The 14879-nt window shown below is 40.2% G+C and overlaps 1 protein-coding gene across 2 annotated transcripts in view; it reads right to left on the bottom strand.

The window, feature by feature from the left end:
• Positions 1–14879, bottom strand: part of grk4 (G protein-coupled receptor kinase 4) — a 49155-nt gene that overhangs the window by 13785 nt on the left and 20491 nt on the right. For both annotated transcript variants that reach the window (XM_003453817.5, XM_005458579.4), the window contains exons 3-8: positions 13154–13266; positions 12058–12135; positions 11399–11499; positions 4774–4866; positions 4224–4287; positions 3822–3962 (exon numbers count right to left, since the gene is read on the bottom strand). In XM_003453817.5, the coding sequence (XP_003453865.1) occupies positions 3822–3962; positions 4224–4287; positions 4774–4866; positions 11399–11499; positions 12058–12135; positions 13154–13266 (590 nt within the window). The remainder of the gene's footprint in view (positions 1–3821; positions 3963–4223; positions 4288–4773; positions 4867–11398; positions 11500–12057; positions 12136–13153; positions 13267–14879) is intronic.

Below are 14879 nucleotides of genomic sequence, written 5' to 3'. Positions count from 1 at the left end.
ACAAAAGAAACAAGGAGATATATCACAGATACAGAAAATCATCCTCTCTCTAATCCCACCATCCATCTCTTTTCTTCCCTCATTCCCACCAGCCTCCCTTCATTTCCCCTCCCTGTGGGTCAGTGACACACAGGGTACAGTGTGCGCATACGTTGTTGTGTACAAGCAGGATGTTGCTGCCATCAGGAGGATTTCCATCTGCTAGAGCATGTAGTCAGAAACAAACCACAAAAGGAGATGGGAAATATTCTCATGGGCCAAGTGAACAAAACACACACACTCATATATACATATATATATACAAAATGTATCTAAACAAACACAAATATGTGCTCCAAACCAAGGTAAATAATCTTTTTAAATTCTTGTTTATGTGCTGGCAAAATACATTGATTCATTGTGGCACCACAAAAGCCTTTTAGTTTGCTTAGTGATTCATTAAAATGTATGAATCACTATGAGCAGACATCCAAAAACTCTCCCAAATATCGAAGACGTTCAAGTGTGTAATCAAATGTTCAGTAATTCCTACTCTAGTATTATCAGTTCAGCTTTGTTGTGTATGTCTTGCTGTATTTATTGTTTACACGCATGCAGCAAGACCCTTAACGTTCTGAGCTATACTCCTTTGCTTAAAAGTTAAGCATTTTCGTAGAAGTTTATTTCATTTATTCTTATTTATTTTACTGTGAAAAGAGAAAAATCCTGTTTCAAAGAATATGAATAAAAAATGTCAGCAAAAAATGATTCTCATATTTATCTTTGTATTTTCATGCTGTTCTTCTATGGAAAAACATGAAATTACAAGTCTGACTAATCTGCAGGGGAAAAAATATATATTATATAATAATTTCATCATATTAGTACCGGTATCAAAAAAATTCAATATGACATGATAGTGAGTCAAATCTGCATCGCAGTGAGGCAGCTCTACCTCATCCTCACCTGCTGGAAATTTTAAAGCAGGGTCACCCTGCTCCGTGTCTCACACCCACACACAAAGAATATGCGGATGGGTTATTGGTTAAAACATACAGCAAACTAACAGTATGCACTGACTAATACCATGCAGTGATCACAAAAAGGTAAAGAAGAATAGCGAGAGAGAGAAATGAGGGGTTTGAGAGAGCACTTGACTCTTCTCCTTGCTACTGCTGTTTGGTCAGTGTTGCTAGGCAACAGAGCTGCTCTCGTAGGTAGAGAGGCACATGAAGAGTCATCAGTTCTGCCTGCAGCACCGCGAACAAACACGCACACACACAAACACGCACACACACAAACACGCACACACACACACAGAATCATGTGCCAATCCCAGGTGACAAGAGCTGCAAGTCTGAGGTTCTGTAACAAGCCCACTCTAGCCTGCGTGTGTGCGTGTGTATGTGTGTGTACATGCATGCTCGTACACATGCTTCCGCCATGACTCACTCAAACAAGGACAGGCAACATAGCTCATGCTGCATCACAAACCAGCTAATCCAGCGTGTAGTACAACTCAAACGGCAGCCAGTACATTCAAACAGTGAATATGGACAGGCTTTGAGGCTGGGCTGCAGGACAGCCAGGTTACTGTACTACAGATAAATATCACTGTTAAGTCAAAGTCACACAGTATTTTTCCTTTATGCACAAAGTACACACTGCACACAGACCAGACATTTACATGAGTATTAGCCACTCCTTGCCATGTTCCAAGAATGTTAAATGAGGACTTGGTGTAATTTTGTTGTCTTTGGAACAATCATTTTTGAAATAAGAGGCAACACTGAGCCAAAGCTAAGCTTTCTTTTCCGGCCTGAGCACCTGAGATGTGTTTGTGCATGCAGCTGGACGAAATGGAAATAGAGGCACACATCCCCAGTTTTCCAGTGGGATCGGAGTCTTGATGGGAATATGTAGTATTTAAGCTGGATCAAAAAATTCAAGCATTTCATTTTTTTATATTCATGACATGTTGATAGGGGAATAATGAAAATCAGAGCGCAATACAAGAGTTAGCAGTGCACTCCTAGACAGGTATGCACAGTCCAGACAGAAAAGGGAGGGAAGAGAACTCACCTCAGTTATTCCACAAAACTATCACTTAACAAAGTCCTACTTTAAATATGAGCCGTGACTAATACGATATCTCTTTTAGTAGTAGTAGTAGTAGTAGTAGTAGTAGTAGACTTCTCCTTTTGGTATAGCACTGAAATTAAAAGAATCCAGTGGCTCTCTTACATTGTGCTAGCATGCTTTCATAGGCAAGAGTGACTATAGTGTTACTGCGGTTATACAATGAAGAAACATTTTTACCCTGATGTGAGTGGTCTCTTTTTTTTGTCCGTAAGACACGAGGGTTTACTAAATGGTTTAACGAATCTGAAAGTGATTCAAGTCATATGTTATGGCCTTAACATATTTTGGAACAAAGTGTTATATAGCACACTTCAAATCACGCAGTGAGGGAGTATCTCAAAAGAATTGTGTTCCATCCATCCAGCAGACTTCTACAGACTTGGAGAGTCAGTTCAAAGGCACACTGAAGCTGTTCTGTTAGCATGCAGAAACCCAATACCTCACCACGACACTTTATGTTGTTTTTTCCTTTAATTTGTCACCTGTCGGTAGGTGACTCCCTAAAAAGGTTTCCGATGCGCTGCTAGCCAAAAACCACTGCTTACTCATGCCTATGGTTCAATTTATAGAAATCCTCCATAGGAAAATCAGCCAAGAGCAACGGCATCACTAAGAGCCGGAGGCACAGTGGCAGGCTAATGATTTTTCTTTTCCTTAGGCTGGCACACATGCTCAGAGAAAGGATACTGTACCATTTCATTCTGCAAGCAGCTGCTCTGCTAAAATGTGACTTGCGTCTGCAACTCAGATACCGTGGGTTCTGTTTTTAAAAACAATTCAACATTTCTAACAGCCTTTGTTTTAGGCAGTGCGGTTGGACAACGAGGAAGAACAATTTTGATGCCATTTCCTGATGAAGGTGGCACCAATACTATTGTGGCATTCTCTGGAGATCGTTTTAGCTTGTTCCTCAGATTGATGCTTCCTCAGAATTTTCAGTTCCTTAAATATCACATTTGGGTTACACACTTTAACATGCAGCTTTTACTAGATGACAGATTTGTTTTGGTGAAATGAATTCCGGTCACATATGGCAGGAATGTCTGAGAAATTTAAGAGCGTCTGTGACGTAATGCTGAGCTGTCACAGAGTGGCAATCTTAAAGTAAACCATCACAGAATTCTGGGGGGAGCATTATTTTAACACCTCTGCCCCAAGAAGGCAAGAAAAAATATTCATTTAAAAATACACAGGAACAAAACAGATTTCAGTCAAATTCAGTAATGCATTGACAGATGATTGAGGGCTGACAGTATGCTCCAAATGAAATCAAATCTGGCATGTTTGCAGAATAGCAGGTTTCTTATGAAAATAACCAAGCTGGCTTCGATTGCTGCAGCACATTCGGCGAGCCCAGCTGAACTTGTCAACGTTTCCACATCCTCCCTAAATGCCCCGCAGAATGCTCCCACCTGCCACTGTTCAATAAGATCATGCGTCTTTTCCCCCCTTTTGTAGTTTTATCTCATCATGTCTTTTTCCACTGTGGCTCACAACCTCACTAAACAAACAGAGCTCGAGTTGTGCCGTCTATCTTTAAGAGCTGATCGACAGCCTTTGCAAACACGCCATTCCGTTTCATTTGCAGGATCCTGCAGCCGACAGTGCTCTCGCATTCACGCATGCACGGTCTCGCACACAGACGGGCAAAACAAGTACAATTCGGTTGAAAGGTTGAATAAGAAAAAAGTAGTACTTACTACAAAACTACTGTTAACTTTTTCTAAAATGCGTTTTTCGTTTAGTGCCATTGCTTCACCTTTTCTTTTCTTCACTCGTTTCTTTTCCAGCTTTTTACAGGCGTACATCTTACCGGTGGCACGTACTTGGCAGGCACAAACCTGGAAAACAAGCAGCGAAAAAAACGTGATCACACTCACATGCGCATTAAAAATGAAACACACACCTAAAATATAACTAATGGAAGTTAATATGTCACACTGCAGATTTTCCCACCCAGCATCACTGGAGTGGCCAAAAATGTTGGTGCATTAACTGACCGTTAACGGTTACTTGTAACCAATTAACTCATGAAAGTTTAACCATAACTTTAGTCATTATAATTCCAATTTATAAAACATTATTTATTCCTCATTTCTTACCTCGCCAAATCCACCTTTTCCTAGTACTCTGTAATGTCTGAAGGTATTTTTGGTTACTGGTTGCCTGCAGAGGTGCAATGAGGAATAAGAAAGGGATAAAGACATAGAGAGACAAAACACAGAGGAGACATTAAATAGGAGTTTATTTCATTTTCACAGACCATGTGATGTTGCAGACAGAGTAATGGTCTAATATATTATTAATCCACCCTGATGACTGCTGTTTCCACCCTGCTTTGGTTTCGAAGCCATTATGCAAAGCATCATCAATTATTAACCACTCACAGAATCACGGATTGGCAGCACCACCTTTGTGTTTTAGTGCAAAAACCGTTCCTGCTGCTATACTTTAATATTTACTTTTTCTCATTATATATTTCTTTTACTGCTTTAGCGACAGTCAAAGACAGTAATTGTTCAGCCTCAGAAGACCTGAACAGGGAACGTTTAGTACGTGCATGTCACGTTTTTGATGTAAATCTTAATGTACAAAAATGTGGTGCTTTGCATGTTTGCTTTTCCAAGTGTGTAATACGCTGTGACTACCCACCTCTCCAACCATTTCCACTGCAGGAAGCGAGAGAAGTACATGGACTCCTGGTAGGAGGAAAATGGAGCTCCACTCAGATAATCACGAACTATTCTGGAGCAAGGGAGAGACACAGAAGAGGGAGTGGTGACCATTTTAATAACATATCAAATATAACAATAACATCTTACATGTCAGAGTAAACCAGGAAAAAACTAAACAAAACCCAGATTTCATGTTACCCCTACACGCTTCCCTTTTTTTAAACCTTGGCAGTGACTACAAACAGACACGTCCTTTGACTGAATACCCACTGGATTACATACGTCCACATCTGTATATATCAGTGAACTTTTGTGTGTGCCATGGACATTGCAGAGTTCAAAAGTCACTCTCAGTGGAAAGATGGAAAACACTGAATGTCGATATGCCATCATGAAAAATCCCTTTGAACAGAGAAGTTCCACTCAGTTCAACCAGGAAACAGGGGATTTATGGAAACCGGTTTTTATTGAGTCTGAGGTTCAGCGGAACATCTAATCTCATTTTACCTGCCACGTGAATGTGGGCGTAAGTCTGGAAACACACACAAAAAAACAGGACAGCATTTTTCTTAAATTCTTAGCTCACGTCAAAAGAAGGAAGCCACTAACACCCAGCAAAAATATAACTCTCTGCGGGGTCACAAAGGGTGACAGTCTCACCGTCTCCTAGCCGTGCATACACTGGCACTCCGCTGGGAGTTGTTAGGCCACGACTCTTTGACATTCGTGCGTCATCCTCGTAGATCAGTGTCTGTTTTCAATGGTCTCACCACAGATGTTTGACTTAAACACCATCTCTTGACACTAAAGCGGTGAGCTAAACAGCACTGATGTGTTGCGGTTACTTTAAGGCTGAGCTATCTACTGTGCTTGCGTTCAGTGTTGGCAGATTACATATTTTAAAAAGTAGACTGACATAACCACCAGGACGTCACTCAGTGGCTTTGGATTCTGCATTATGAAGCTTCAGCGTTGCTACTCTTTTTTAAAAAAAACAACAACCCAGAAGTAACTTTTATGGATGAAAGGGTGGAGTGCTGAACTATCAGTTAACGCTAGCTAGCTTAGTTAGCAAGCTGCATTCTTAATCTGTACAGATGCGGCATACAGATACACATATTCAATTCAATTCAGTTATATATACATACATATATATATATATATATATATATATATGTAGAGAGAGAGAGAGAGGGAGAGAGAGAGAGAGAGAGAGAGAGAGCCAAATCACAACAGTCGCCTCAAGGCGCTTTATATTGTAAGGTAGACCCTACAATAATACATACAGAGAAAAACCCAACAACAACTGGTTAGAGTCGCATATCAGCTACTTAGTGCTAAATAGCAGACTAATGAAATAGTAACAGAAGCACAAACATATTAGATGATCTGTACCACACAGCAAGTCATATTATTAGCTATATAATCCATTAAAAATGTTTCAAAGAGCACCAACAGCACGCATTCCCTTTCTCACACACATTTTAACCTAGGAGTCTTTTTCAAACCAGCCTCAACAAACCAGTCTGACACGATGAGGAAATGCCATTTTTAACTACCTTATTTTTAAGATCCAGGGGTTTCCCCTTGATTTAAATGAAAGGTCCATTTCTATTGCTAAAGTCTCTACAGCCAGACCAACATAGAAAATGGCAAAACTGCAATTCCTGAAGTGACCACTTAAGGCTCTCTCCAAAAATGAGTCAGTCATCATTGAAAATGTCCAACTTATCAAGATAAAAAGGTCACTGATAGCCTGGTACAAAAATGTATTAATATTTTAAAAAGGGTTTCGTCCCTATGGGCAGCTTCCCCTTTATTAATAACCATAGGATGGGAGCATCTTTTCTAACTCATCTTTTTAAATGCCGGTAGGGCTTAAACTTTATCGGCAGCTATAGTCGATAGCTGTCTGGCTTCACCTCAACTAACTGAACTGGACCTCTTAACCATATTTGTGGTTAATTTTTAATGGATCTAATGGAAAACATGACTTGCTGTTTGATGCAGACTATTCTGGTGAGAAATTGAAATATATTAATAGTCTGTCACAAATTAGAAGGTATTTGTGTTTGTGCATGGATGGAGCTTTTTAACCATTCACCATCTTATCCAAATACGGAATAATAATTTAAACAGAGAGCAGTCATATGCAGACACTAAATTAACTGAACTTTCCATAAAAGATGTACCTTAGCTATCCAAACCCCCAGGTCACAATGCAAACATCAGCTTAAAAAAAATTTAATTAATTATTAAACAATAAAACAGACTCCCAAAGACTCCTTACAGTACCCCTCTAAGCCATTTAACAGTCAACTATAATAGTCAACATGCTGCAAAATTATCAAATATAAGAACAGGAAAAGTTTCTTCAAAGCAAGCAGTAATCATCTTCATTACATTTATCCTTGTGACACAAGCTGCACTATTCCCAAACTACAAAAAACCCACATGAAATAACAAATACTCTGGGACAGTCATGACAACCACTGCCCGGTGTGATCACAACCTCCTCTACCAGCCAACAACACATGACTAAAAACCAGAGTTACAGCACATATTCTCCTCAGCCACCCAAATGTCAAAGATATGCTCATATTTATCCAGCAGATTTTCCTTGACCATATTTTAAAATTACTTCATCACTAAGGAGGACAAGGAAAGCTGCCTGTGGTTACCAACAGTGCTGGAGTAGCTGTTCTTGGCAAAAAGACTTGAGAGTAGAGAGTTTCCATCGGGGAAGCACCCTCGGCTGTGTGAAAGAAAACTGAGTTATGTCATTATGGAACTCAGTTGCTCTGTAAATTAAGTGAACATCCATTTGAATTGTTTGCAGGAGTACAGTGTCAACAGGATTTTATCAAACTACCCTTTGTTGTTTCTCAGCCTACAAGGGGTTTGTGTACATAAAATCTTTCTCCTAAATACGTGGAATAGCATGTTTCTTGTTCCTCGTGTATCAAACTTCAGTCTCCACTCTGTCACTGAAGAAATCAAGAAACAAAAACTATTTCCTCCCAGATTCTGTTCGCTTATCAGTACGACAGGCCTGAAAGGGGCTCCAGAAAGGCAACAGCCGAGCAGAGCTGCAGACAGCCATCACTGGGAGTAGAAATAAACACAGCTACAATATGGCTTTTGTTAAACAAAGGGAGCGGGAGAAGACAAGAAGAGGGAAGAAAAATCAGCAGTGAGACCTTTGTCAACACAGCGGATACACAGAACATCACGATACACATGAGATGGGCCACACACACACTACTCTCAGTATGACATAACAATATGTTCCACTGCACCAAGAAAATAAAAAAAATAAAAATCCACGAGTGAGCTAATATATTTCTGTTAGTGGGAGTGCAGCTCTGCCAAAAGTCACGTTCACACGTGCAGCACCATGCTTTCCTACAGGTTTTCCCTTTGAGAGAAAAAAAAACAAAACAACGGAGCAAACGCTGGTTCAGAATTACACATCGGAATAAAATATGAAGTTACACAACGGCATAATACAAATAATGATAGTGGAAGGAAGAAGTGATGACCAGAGTTGGACGGGAATCCCATTCAAAAACATCTGAGCTGCTGCTGCACGGCTTCAACACGTGCCTGTGTTGTTCTCTTCGCTGTTTTGCCCCGCTCTCCTTCACACTCTCTTTCCATTTCTCCTCACTTTTCCCCTAATTCTCCCTTTCGTCCTCCTTTCATTACTCTCTGTAGGTTTTCTAACCATGCGTCCTCATGCTCCGCATTTCTTCAGACTTATCACTTCATCGCCTGCTGAGTTTTGAATCCAGTCAAGAAATGGAGCAGATGCTGTGCTTCTCACATCAACAAAAGCGTGGAATGCAGTATTCTGGTTATCCTCTTTCTCACACCGTTCCCCTGCTCTCCCTGATGCCCTTTGGACAACTTGGAGGAAGACATTTATGCAGGAAGAAGGAAACTTGCCTAACTGAACATGACTTGAGATGAGAGGCTCTGTGGAGGTTTTTCTGGGTTTTGCTCATCTTAAACATAACCAATGAAGCTCCCAGTTTTAGTCCAGCACAAACCACATCACCTCACTTCTTCTACACATGCATTTGCCAACTTTTCCCTTCACACACCACCTCCTGCTGTGTGTCTGCATTGCTCACTCAGCCTCCAAACCCTCAAGCAAATCTCCCCAACACAGAGAAAATTAAGATATGTGAATAAGCTTTAGATAAACTAAACAAAACTTCATACTCAATTAAAATCATCGGGTCTAGGAAACTTTTTGGGAAAAATTAATCACTGCCTCAAAACATTCTGGCAACCGCACGCTTGTCCCTGTCAGCCACTTTGACTAGCTAACTTTGAATTCCTGTCTTCATGGGTCTGTGAAAGTGGCCGCGCCCTGTCAATCAGACATTTGCATAAAGGTTCCCTATACCTGAAGGTGGGAGATAATATCTGACTGTATGCAAGAGTGCATGCTGATATCATAGCTGGGTGTTTTCTCAGCAACGATCCCCGCTTCTCTTGAGCTCCTGTTTGGTGAAGCTTAAGTGAATCAAAGGTTAGTGACAGCATTTCCAATCCAAATCCATTTGCCCTTGTGGTTATGAGCTCAGACTTCACAGAAATTTTGATTTTGCCAGCAATGACAACACATGGCTCCATTTTCCTGAAGCCCGCTGATTTAATGCATGCTGTACATGTTACATGTAAACCTGATACATTTGTGTTATTTATCATCTGTTGTTTTAGAGTAAGATTTATATTTTATGTGCTATGTGCATAAACTAAATCAATCCAGTTAAAAAAAAATGTGGTGGGGGTGCACCATCTTCCCAGAAAGGAAACCCACAGTTAGAGTTTTAATTTGCATATTGCCCAGAAGCTTCCTGAAGATGACCTCATAGATCTTATCATCAGGAAGCTTGAATCTATTTAACACTACAGTTAATAATGTCTTCTTCTGTGATGTGATCAAATGATTTATCAACCAGAGACTGATAACAGCTAGATGGGTGCACAACATTTCTGGTGGTGTTAAATGCTAAAAAGAAAGTTAAGCAGACCTGGGTCACTGAGGTGGTTTGGTCAGTTCACTGTTAAATGTTTCAAACAATCTGAAAACATCACCTTTGTAAAAGTAATCTGGTGTATTGTTAAATATCAAACTCGGGATAAAATAAGGATTGCGAAGCTGCTTTAGTAGAATTGCAGAATCACAATGTGCACCAAGAAATTTAGCAGAATAAGCTCTCTTTAATAGTGGTCCTATATCCTTGGTTTGATTTTTTGGATCTTTAGTTGTGATTACTTTTGTGCTATGGGTTCTTGTTTACATTTTAGTATAGATGTGCATTTACTTCTTTGTGTGTTTCAGTTTAACCTAGCTTCCCTAGTGTTCCTTTGTAGTTTGCTGTCAAGTCTTTGTCTCTGTGTCAGGTATTTCACTGTTTACTCGTTTCCTGTTTTATTTTGACAGTCGTGCATCTTTGGTATTTTGTATTTAGTTTCAACTATCTTTCCCACCTATTACCTCTCCCCTTGTTATCTTGTGTACATATTATCTGCTGTCTCCCCTTGTCCTCTGTTGTGTGTTCTTCTTGCTTTGCTTTTTTTCCTAAATCGGCTCTGGTTGTTGTTGGAGATTCTTTGTTAGCTTCTGCATTTTGGACTTTGGAGTTTTCTGGACCAAGAAGCATGTTGTTTCGGGTCCATGAAGCTTTGTCCTCCACATAGTGTTTCATAAGAGCCTGGTTAGAGCCTGGTTATCATTTTCCAAATATCTTGCCAAACTAAATTCACTCAGTTGGAATCTAACTAAACCAAATCCAACAACAAATGACATCAGCTAACCAATCAGCACACAGTGCAATGATCTTAGGGATTAGGAATAAGTAACTACAACAACTGTAAGTAATAACAACAGAGTATAGCATATGCTGTTAAAAATATGTAATATGCCTTTTATGTGTGAAATGATTACCATTGCACTTACCACTGTAATATAATTAAGAAACCAAACCACAAACAGAGATGATACTACAATTATGAGCGCATACCCGAGTATCGCTCAGGTGTACGTGTGTCACTGTATGTTCAATAAGAAGTACATGTGTGGGTAATAATCCCCAGTCTGTTTGCTTCTCCTGGCTCTCAGAGCAGGAAGGAGAAACACCTGCAAGTGTGTTTGTGTGTGTTTGTAAACCTGTTTGTGTGTGTGTATGTGGCGAACACTGAGGTGGCTGTTGTTTTCATGCCAGCCATCCGGATGCTCTCTCTGCCCACTGCTCTTTTTCATTTGGCTCAACTGTGCGTACGTATTTGCATCTGTGTGTGTGTGTGTGTCTGTGTGTAATACGGCATTCCAGGTGCCAGCTGCCTCATCATCAGCAGTGACAGGGAGCAATGGTCCATACACACACACTCTCTTTCTCTCTCTAAAGATTCTGCTAGTGCCCCTGCACTTAGATGCCCAGACGCAACCATGGCAAAAAAAATAATCACAATAATAATATTAAAAAAAAATAAAAATGTATAAAATTCCATTTGAATTTTCCCTCCACAGCCTGTCTGCATGAGGGCCGATCACAAATAAAAGCAGCAAGTAAGATTTAAAAACATACTTGGTGCAGTCATTGAAGAGCTCCTTACAGGGACTCTGCTCCAACCTCTCCCGGCACCCAGCGACAACATCCTGGGGTATGTCAGGCAGATGGGCTGCCGACTTAAGGGTTTAAAGAGACAGAAAAACAGGAGGTGAGGCAAACAGATGCAGAGAGACAGAAGAGGACATGCTCAGTGTAACATGATATTTGAAGATTTGAAAGTAGATTTTAAACCAGAGTTGTGCTTGAATCTTTCTGTTAGTGAAAACACAAAACAAATTGAAGTTCCCCTGTCTGTTTGCTCACACTCCTTCAGTGGTGAAACATTAGCACTTATGTGAATTAGCTTAAAAATAACTGTCTTGTGCAGCTGTGGTGAAAGCACAGAAGAAGACCTAATGGGACAGTGAAGTACACATTCACACATGTAAGAGCCAGAATTAAATGCATGACTTGACCATTTTATCTCCAGCTTACGTTATTTACCGATAGCTGAGCAGTAATATTTCCAGTTAACAAACAATTAAATAAACCCTAAGCAGTTTTATTACACTGAATAAAATTCAATGAGACAATGATCATCTGGAAGTGCGTGTATTAACTTAAACTAATATATAAATAATTTATGGCCGTATCATGCAGGCCTGTAATTAAATGAGCAGGTTGGTGCATCTTACCCCATTATTAAAGTATGTGTCTAAAACATTCAGTCCACAGTCCCTCCTCTTCTCATCAGCAGCTAGCTGATACATAGCCTGTTACAGAAAAACAGAAGTTGTAGGAACCACAGCAAGCCATGCTCATTCAGCCATCTTTAAAACTTCTCCAAATAAGGTCAAAGAAAGTCACGGAGAAGAAAGCAAAGAAGGCTGAAGCAAAGAAGGAAAGATGTTGCGTTAATGAACAGAGGAAATGAGGGACCGCTGACTAATGGTGAAGAGTTAGCAAAGACAAACATCTCGTTTTAGTCAAGGCAGCAAACTGGGAACTATTTTCTTCTTTGCACCATCACAGATTGTGTCTTTGGTCAAATATGGCTGTAGGCAGGGACACGCTCTGGAGTTTGACTGCTTTGCGCCGTGTGTTTTGTTTGAAAACACGCTCCGCAGAGACGAATGGGACTGAGCAGCACTACTACACATCAGCCAAGACACAAAGTCCTCGGGGAGACTCGTGGCACATGTTGACGACTAAAAAGTTGCTCATTACATTTCAAGCATTTGTCAGTTGGTGTGTATGTATGTGTCTGCCTACCTTTAAAAAAAAAAACTAAAACTAAAAGAAACAAAAACAACACAAATCTAGGACCTCATTAAATAAGCATGATTCCTCCCCTGTTTTCCCTTCTTGCATACCATCAGGGGCCTAGACACAAGCTTGGGCCTGTGTTTGCCTGCTCACCCAGGGGACCTGCCTCTGACGTTGGCTTGACCTCATGGAGGAGTGCATGGAGGAAGGGGAGGAGTCTGCTCCCTGACAGCTTCTCTAAGTCGCTAATCACCCACTACGCCCACCCCACCCACCTCCCTATGTGACTGCCAAGAACAGGCAAGGGGACTTTGCACTGACTTTCCTTTCCTGTCCTGTCCATTGCTCTGCGGGCCCTGATCCAGGAAGGTCTCATGGGAGAAATCATAGACATATGAAGGTAAAAAAGACGGAGAAAGGGAAAGACTGGCAAGAAGGTGACAAAGGGGGTTCTGTAAAACACAAGAACACTTATAAGGATATCAGAGAATATGCAGAGTAGTTGCAATGGACTCAAAGTCTTACCACAGCATCCATAAATTCCATGCAGCGCTTCAGCTCTGGCCTTGTGTCACAGTACTGACGGAATAACAGCCGACCAATGGGCTGCTTCTCACATAGACTAGTGTAGTCCCTCTCTGAGAAGAAGACAGGGGAAGGAAAAAAGATGAGGGGGAGGGAGATAGAAGGAGAAATGTAATACAACACACACTGGACATTACGTTACACCAGCGATTCCATGAGATGATTATGCTAGGAGGAAATGATAACCCTACGGCATGAAACTGTAAGTAACTATATTTTTGCCCAGCGAAACAAAAAATAAATTCTCTTTGATTTCAGGAGTTGGAAACCATTGACCTATATCACTATATTAGTGGGCTTAAGGGATAATTTGTTTTCATTTGAATTAACTTTGTGTTGTGAGCCAAAGTGTGAAACGAACTGGTGGAGGCCTTTTATAGTTCTCACAGTTAAACTCGAAATAGTCGCGAAAGGGCAATTAATGGTTAGGAACTGTCACGTTTCCTGGTGACAGCAAAACTGTAAGCAATTTTTTTCTGCTTCTGTTTTGAAACACATCTCCATCCACATGAAATACAAAAAAATGCATTTAAAAAACATATATTTCAAAATTCTGTGCCAAGGACAAGCTTAATGTATGAAAATTTGTTTTGAGGAGCACAAAGAAACACTAAAAATTAAGTCTAGAAACACGAATTGTCAATTTTGATCACCGCATTCGCTTGTGAAGCGCCCTTTTAAACATTTTAAGCATGAGCATTTTCACAGCTGCCATCTTAGTGTTTTGACGTGGAATGTGACAAGAAGGGGCAGGTCTGTGTGTAAAACCGCACACTTACCACAACAACCTGTCAGTCACAAATCATAAGCCAAGGAGCATACCGCAGATAATCCACCATTTTGAAACATAATACGTATGTCAAACATAGTTTGACCTAAAATGAGTGACTGAGTCCACATGCTCAGAAAAACAAATGTCTCCAGAGGTCAAGACAGAAAACCATTTTCCCCATAGACCGCTACGGGAGCAACAATCTTTTTGCAAACACACTTACTGTCATCTGGTGACAAATAAGAGGCTTCGTTTTTCAGACCTGGAAGCCACGTCCATGTTTTACAATGACTATGTACCAGTCCTTTCGTCCTTTGTTAGCTAACAACAAGCTAGCACTAACTAGCTGCTTTACAAAAAAATAACATAAATAAATAAAAAATTAAGCTTTTTTCCCCAGCGTATATTTTTGTTTTTTTTACTATACAGAGTGAAAGATTTGTATTTGTATTGGTTGGCATGTTTAACCAAAGAAAAGCAGTACTTGGGATAATGGACACTGAAGTTGCTTAAAAGAAAAGCTGAAAACTGTAAATCTGAGAAGCCATTATCTACAGTACTGTGCAGAGGTTTTCAGCCACCCATCATTTTTTATATTTTTCTAGAAAAATGTGAAATGTGTGCAGTGAGTTTTTGAAACGTGCAAACCTACATGGAAGTATAGTATACAAAGCAAAAACAGGTTTTTTCCATCTGAAAATACAGATGGAGGTACATTGGGCCGACTGAAATGTAGAATGCAGAATGGAAGTAAAATATAAAGAAATAGGGAGTGGGTCGAGACTTTTCCTCATTACTATATATCCAATACATCTTAGCTAAAACAAGGTTTTTCCTACAAATAAACACACTTTTTCCCCCCCAGACAGATCTAGCTATTAATTTTACACAAAG

Source organism: Oreochromis niloticus, linkage group LG6, assembly GCF_001858045.2.
Source record: "Oreochromis niloticus isolate F11D_XX linkage group LG6, O_niloticus_UMD_NMBU, whole genome shotgun sequence".
Taxonomy (NCBI): Eukaryota; Metazoa; Chordata; class Actinopteri; order Cichliformes; family Cichlidae; genus Oreochromis; species Oreochromis niloticus.
The sequence above is the reverse complement of the archived record's forward strand: the minus strand, read 5'-3'. Positions and strand labels throughout refer to the sequence as shown.